This window comes from Acanthisitta chloris, unplaced genomic scaffold, assembly GCF_000695815.1.
Source record: "Acanthisitta chloris isolate BGI_N310 unplaced genomic scaffold, ASM69581v1 scaffold13243, whole genome shotgun sequence".
Classification (NCBI taxonomy): domain Eukaryota; kingdom Metazoa; phylum Chordata; class Aves; order Passeriformes; family Acanthisittidae; genus Acanthisitta; species Acanthisitta chloris.
The window spans coordinates 19,831-27,388 of NW_008665491.1; the positions used below are offsets into that span (position 1 = coordinate 19,831).

The window sequence follows — 7,558 nt, forward strand, 5'->3', positions numbered from 1 at the left end:
AATGTATATAAACTGTGAAGTTTTTGTCCCTGGTAGCACAAGTTTGGTGGAGCGATGCCCCTTGTGCCCAGCGCTGAATAAACAAATACCTGCTACTCACAGATACAAGGCTGGGAGTAGTTCTTTTCCAGCCTTTTCTCGGCATCACTTTATATACATAAATACACATATATATGCATTTCATTCATGGCTGAATGTTTTTGGGATGCTTTTCTTGTACTATGCTTAAATCAATATGCTTTGTGGAATCTGAAGGAAATACCACCTCCAGTTCTTTGCTCGACTGTAATTTTCTGATCAGTCTGTTTATTTTTAGGGCACTTTTCAACAAACCCTTTTTTCTTCCTTAGCACCAAAGTTAACATGATGCTTATTTTTTAGCATCATTTTTAAAAGTTAAAACACAGACTGAGAAGTTTAAGTCAAAAAAGAGGTTTTTGCTGTTCAAACAATGATAGAATCATAGAACAGTTTAATCAGAAGTAATGAAATCCTGAAGTTCTCACAGTCAGTCTGCCTGGTTTTTATTCCTTCTAAATTCAGTTGTGGTAGACAAAGGCTTTCTTTGATCTTACTTTTTTCCAAGTCAAAGAAGGGTGTCAAATGTAGCTACTAATGGGATTTGTGATCTTTCATTCATTTATATAAGCACAAGATACTCTATTGTAATACAGCCTTGTTGTATGTGTCTGCACAGCTATAACCAGGTAATGCAGTTAAACATTCCAATCAGGTGAAGCTCATTTAGCACCACATCTGCAGCAATTCCTCCCACTCTGTTTCTAAGTATATAACATACAATGAACAGATTAAACTTTCTCACACGGAGCAGTAAGGTATTTTCACAACTAATTTTACATCCAAACTGTGTCAAGTACCTAAGGAATTGCAGATGCTTCATACACTGAAAAACCTTTCAAATTGATGGCCTGTGGATACTTTAGACACTACAAAACAACTACTTCTTCTCAAAGTCTCTGCTCTCTCTGTTCCCTCTAACATTTGTTTCTCTTACTGAGATTTCAAATTGATGGGCTGTGGACACTTTAGACACTACAAAACAACTACTTCTTTCCAGAGTCTCTGCTGTTTCTGTTTTCTCTAACATTTGTTTCTCCTACTGAGATTTCAAATTGATAGACTGTGGACACTTTAGACATCACAAAACAACTACTTCTTTCCAGAATCTCTGCTCCCTCTGTTTTCTCTTACATTTGTTTCACTTACTGAGATTTCTCCAAGATATATACAGGGGCTCCCCTGGCTCTTGGTGGAGGTTGATATTGTCCCACAGCAGATGGATGCATACTAGCTTGCTATCTTGAGCCAGAGATGTCAAAGGAAGCTAAAACACATGAGGAGAGGAAAAAAGTTTTAAGAACATCATTACAGTGTTACATTATTTAAAAAGCTGCTCCTTTATTCATTTTGCAAACAAAGATTTACTTTACTTATCTTGAATCCAACAAACAGGAGCAACTGAAGTCTTCTAGAGGAAATTGCACTCAACCAAAGCAGTCACAAGTACTGCAACATTTAATTGCTTTTCTAGTTTATCCTAATGTATGACGACCACTTAGTTTTCTACAGGCATCTGAGGAAAATATTTCTGAGTATGCATCTGGAAATACTTCTTCAGCAACAAGAATGTTACTTTATTTGTACTACTTATCATGCCATGCCATAGTATTTTCTGACTTGATGAAGACTTGGTATACCTGTCTGTGCATTGGCCTTCCCAAAAAGCAGGAAGAATTTTTATTTGTATGTAGATATTATATTTATTTCCATTAAAAATATATTGCAGTCTAAACAACAGTTCTGCAATTATCTTATAAAATTCGGTGCCTCTGGAATCACTAATACACAAATTACTGGGCCAGAAAAAATTTACCACTTAGTGTTGTCTTTAATATTTACATAGTAATTATGAGTTATTATGTCCCATCTTGTGCTTACTCCTGCTAATGCACTGTGGGTTTCCAGTATGGTTTAGATTTCACTAGTATTGTTTTCAACTACATTTCTTGTTAAATTGTTCTTGCTTCTAGGTGGTTTGTTGGGGTTTTTTTGAAAATCACGGAAAATAGTTTTTAAATGAAAGTATATACAAGCAGATAGGAAAATACTACTTTTTTCTGCATGCATCACATACAAATATATATGGAATTTTGCACCTACATACACAAATCACATAGGCTTCAGGAAAAACATCCACTCCTTAAAATGATTAAAGCAAAAAACTCAAAAGATGCACTTGTTCTACATTCTTTTGTGCTAGTCATATAGTAATGAAACTCAGTCAAGTTTGAATAGCAAAAAGTGGAAGAGAACAAGAAATACTGACCAATAACTTAAAAGGTTCTAAACTCAAGTATGTAAACCACTCTGTGTGCTGCAATGTATGGCAATTAGTGAGCTCTTCACAGACACTTCTTGTTTCCTTCCACACACCAGCCTTCCCTTTAATGAATCTTAGTCTCTGGCTTTTTAAAAGGGACCAGCTTGACCTGAACTTGAAGGCTGTTTTCACTCATCTCCCTTCAAGATTCCTCAGGGAAAACAAATCTGTCTACTTGTACCATAAAACCCAGGAGCATAGATTCAACCTATTCAGAAATTACTTATCCACTTTATTTTGAACCAAACCCTCCAATTTAACTTACTGCAATATTTGCTGTTCTAACATGAGGAAGCCACTTACCTGCACTCCATTGTTACAGTGTTCAGATGTTAGAATGAGTCCAGGTAAGTTGCTAGGTAGATCCAACCGTCGGAAATACCAAACTAGGTTCCAAAAAATTATGGGGTGTTGATTGATGAATTTGGATGTATGAATTACTTGCTCTCCCTCATTCTCCAACAGTGATTCAAGCTCCTTATGCAGTACCAAAGGGCTCAAGTAGGGTACAGATACAGGGAGAGGGTTGGGTCTTTGTATTAAAGGATCCTAAAACCAGAACAACACAGATGAAAAAACGGTTTGTTGGTTTTTTTACAAAATCAAAGATTTTTCTTCCAGAAATACCCTTCAGGATTACTTGCCCTGGAAACCTCCATTGCACAGTTTCTTTTGAAATTTGGAAGAAGCATCTGGCACTACTGAACACACAGTAACTTTAATAGCATCAGCAGTTTTGGCTGTTGAGGTTTTTCTTCACTTTGAAGAACAATCACCTAGGCTATCTCTATTATATGCACAAGACGAAAGCACTAATTTGTTACAACTTGTTCCTGGCTGTGCAGTTTCAAGCTACTAAGCTGGTATTAAGCCAGTGGCAATGGAAATTGCAGAAAAACATCAGTAATTACATCAGCTGTGGAACTGAATCATGAGTTCACATGTTAAGACAGCTTCTGGACAATAAAAAGCACAGAGAGAAGGGAGAAACACTTTGTTTCACAAGAATAATCTAAGATTCTCAACACTGCCTCACCTGTTCCTACCTAGTCAACAGGTAAGCATAACAGAATATACAGGAGATATGTAAGCAAAAGCACAGAAATGGCAAAAGTTCTCACTCTTGCAACACTGTCTTGCTTGCACTATTGTGTTCAGCCTGCTGTAGAAGTTGCCTTATTGTTAAAACAAGCCTTCCAGTTTCAGAAGGACCAAGACTAGCTTCATACTGCTAGAAAGAACATTTCAAACTGAGCAGAACTGTTTGTACAAAGTATTGGAAAGGCAATTTTAGTTTAACTGAATCAAGATCTTGGTTTTGTTCACAAGAATGTGAAAATATGCTTGCCCATTCCCATTCTCCAGATGGAGAACAACGATAGCAGTAGAACATCATTAAGTTCATTGTATTCCATACTCTTCTTCAACTGAATGCACAGCTTCTAGACTTACCACAGCTTCTTGCAAACTATTTGGAAGACTGACTGTGGAAATGCCATGAGATGGTCTCTGGGAGAGATCAATGTTCTGCAGTGGACCTCCAACACTGTGGCTCCGAGTTAAGGACACTCCCCTTTTTGGTGGATTACTGGCAGTCGTGTTCATGCCTCTGGGATCCTCAGTCTGTTCTTCTGCCACATCACTGCATGAATTTTAGAAGAAAATATGCTAATACGAAGCTATTCAGCATTTCTAAGGCAACAGGAAGGAAGCAGAGAAAGGCTGCCAAGTAAATACCCCAAACCAATCTTCTCTAGTAATAAATCATATTTGCTCAGTTAGCTCCACAGTTCAGGGAACACAAACCAAAATGCCTCCCAGAACAATATAACCATGCCTCCAGAAAAGCAGCTAGGTACAACCTGAGACATGAATCTGAAAGCACTGCAGTTCTGCACAGGTACTACTGCTCTGGTACAGCTTTACCTTGCCTAGAAAAACTGCTGTGTGCAGCTTTGCCAACCTACAAAGATTATGTTGTTTTGACTATGTTCACTTTTACTTCCTCTTCTCTTTATGTCTACTTTCTCTGAGTGTCATAAACAGAATAAAAATACAACAGAAAACAATTTATAAATTGCAAACCAAAATAACAGAAAAAAATTAAATCATGTCAAACGCATCCAGCAAGATAATTTAAGCAAACTGAGGCTTGTCAGACTTAACCCATATAATCAAGCCACTTGCCGACCTGAGAATATCCATACTGTGCTCCTTATAACTGAAATAATGGATAAAAACACTTCAAGTACAATATAGCAGAAAAAAACATCAAGTGAAAGTGTCTACTTCCAAAAAATATGCAAAAATAGGAAGAGATTAATTTACAGGTGACCTTCACTACTAAGTTTTACTTTAGTTAAAAAATGTCACCAAAATTAAGACATGAACTATATAAGCTGTACTACCTTTCATTCTGAGTATTAAGACTAACTACCATCACATTGATTCATGTTCTAATTGTCTGACAGTCATTAGCTCATTAGCTCCCACTCACCCCAGAATTCCAAACAGAGTAAAGATTTTAAGAAAACCTATCATAACAAAATGTAACCAATGTCAGCAAAAAGGTCACAATTCATTCTTTCAGTTCTTTCCTCTTCCTACATGACACTTTCCCCTTAATGTTTCTTTACTCAGTTTCAAGAGTGCTGCTGTTTTCCAGAGTTACAGTTTCACATGGGTTTTATTTGTAACAGAACACACACTCCGCACAACTGTTGAGCGCTCTGAGAGCTTTCTCTCGAAAGAGACTGTTCCAGCAAATGCACTTATTTTTCCCCATAATTCAGGGTCCTTCTTGTAAAATCATACAAGGAAAGCAGAAGTAATGCTTGAGCTTCTCTGTGACTTTAAAAGGTGATTGTGTTTCAACAACACTGAGTAGAGGTTTTACCTATTAATCAATAACAGATGGACCTGGAGTTTTATTTCTACAGCTGTTACCTCTAAAAACTACTCTTTTAGTGGAACCAGTTTACTTCATACTTATAAAAGCATGCTTAAAACATGCAAAAACAATGAGAGGAAACAGATGATCATCAAGTTACAATTGTACTTCACCATTATATTAGGTATATAAGTAAACCTTCAGTTTAGAAGTGTCTAAGTATTAACACATTCCTGACAGAGGTAACAATCCCATTTTACCTACCTCTGCTCAGCTGTAGAGGTAGTTTCTTCAGCTATAGTGTGGCTGGACTGTGGGTGATCTGAAAAACTGATCAAGTCAGCAACAGCTGGGCTGGACAACAGTTTCTGCTCCAGGGGATCCGTGGTTAATGGAAGGGTACTGCTCTGTAAACTGTCTCCTGAGGTACTTTGCTTCAGGAAAAAGCTAAGTTGCAACATGAATGGGAGGGGAGAAAAATAAAAAGGTTAAGATGTAAGTGTAAAGTCAAAGTTATTATTTTCTACATTTACTTTTCAAAAGCAGCAAAAATAAGGAAACACAACATGAAAAAGCTTGACAACAGGACACAAATTTCATCCTACTCTCTCCCCTATAACTTGTATAGGCAGAGTAAATGAACACATAGAGAGATCTGATCTGCCAAAGAAGAAATCCTACACTGGATATAATCATACAAGTGACCTTAGTTTGTCATGGTTCCCAATCAGCAACAGAATACCAAGAGCTGACACACCACTGAAAATGGCTGTCATTGTAATGTGACATTACACACGAGACAACCATACACCATGACAGGCACAAGATAACAAGAACATTTGCTAAGTTTCTTAAGTACACACTCTACAGCTGCTACAGATGTTCAGTTTCTGCATTAGAGAACACCAGTGGAAGCTGTTTCACAGCCACAACCACTACAGTGAGAACTGTAATCCTAGTTCCAGTCTTCACAGTGCAATTAAAAGAGGCATAAATAGTAAGCAGAGAAACTTAAACTGGAGAAACAATAAGCTGGAGCATCTATAACTAAAAGCTGTTAGTAAATTTAATCTGGGAAAAATTCTTTGCCAACAGATTTAAAAACTTCTTCATACACTTTTATAATGATGTTCGTGATCCATGGGCTTTGTTTTCAAATCTAAACAAAATGAGAGCAGACTTACACCTTCTGTACAGTTATGCTTACAAAGAAAACATGAAAAGAAAAACTGGTAAAAAGGCAAAAGTATTTGGGTTTTGGATGAAACTGAGTAGTTTACATGATTTATGATTTTCTTCAGTACTATCATAGCCATCTAACAGTGACATTCTTGTGGACATCTAGACTGGGAGACATACCCAAGATTCTCTTGTGAGAAAATACAACTATGTACAAGTGTAAAGGCAGAAAGGGAGCATCTGTAAAACCCACTGACCTTGTAGAGCCACGTAGATCTTTAAATTCAACATTAAGCAAAGGCAGGAAGGTACTTTTACAGAAAGGACAGGTAGTGTTTAAGTTTGAATCATCTGCAGTCCATCCAGCCATAATTTCTTCATCATAAACCAAAGCACCACAAGCTCTGCACTGAGAGCAGCTTGACATCAATACCTAGAACAGTAAAGAATGAATATTATGAGTCTCATTTTTATAATTTTTTTATAGGCTTAGTGTCCACAGGAGTTTTAACAGGTATCAGAATGCCAGTGAGGAGAAATGAGTTCACCACAGCTTTCTCAGCACACTCAGAGTTATCTCATCCACATAACTTTTATCTGTGAAATGGAGATATTAGCAATTTATCTTTGTTATGTGTTTTGAGACCTGGAAGAAGCATTACCATGAAAGGCTACTAATTTAGCATTTGCAATTGCTTGCTGCTGCGAAGCTTTCAGTACATATGAATTGTTTTGAATTGCATAAATAAATGCAGGTCTACGTATCCAATACAGAAAACAACCACACACAACCAATCCAGTATAAAAGAAGCCTTTATAATAGTGTGGTGTGTTCACTCTGGCTGGATCCCATGTGCTCACCAAAGCCACTCCATCAATCCCTCTTCAAGTGAACAGGGTATGAAAAATATGGCAAAAGGCTTGTGAGGGACAAGTACATCACTCACCAGTTACTGTCACAGGCAAAACAGCCTCAACTAGAGGAAATTAATTTACTGCCAATCAAAAGTCAGAGTAGGGTAATGAGAAATAAACTCCAAGTTTCAAAGCAACTTCTCCCCAGGCTTGACTTTCACTTCTGATTTCTC

The 7,558-nt window shown here is 37.2% G+C and overlaps 1 protein-coding gene across 1 annotated transcript in view; it reads right to left on the minus strand.

Annotated features, from left to right (window-relative positions):
* The window catches only part of DENND4C (DENN/MADD domain containing 4C), a 46,600-nt gene that overhangs the window by 3,686 nt on the left and 35,356 nt on the right, over nucleotides 1-7,558 (minus strand). The window contains exons 25-29 of the mRNA XM_009071783.1: nucleotides 6,728-6,903; nucleotides 5,556-5,738; nucleotides 3,854-4,043; nucleotides 2,705-2,950; nucleotides 1,228-1,345 (exon numbers count right to left, since the gene is read on the minus strand). Of these exons, the coding sequence (XP_009070031.1) occupies nucleotides 1,228-1,345; nucleotides 2,705-2,950; nucleotides 3,854-4,043; nucleotides 5,556-5,738; nucleotides 6,728-6,903 (913 nt within the window). The remainder of the gene's footprint in view (nucleotides 1-1,227; nucleotides 1,346-2,704; nucleotides 2,951-3,853; nucleotides 4,044-5,555; nucleotides 5,739-6,727; nucleotides 6,904-7,558) is intronic.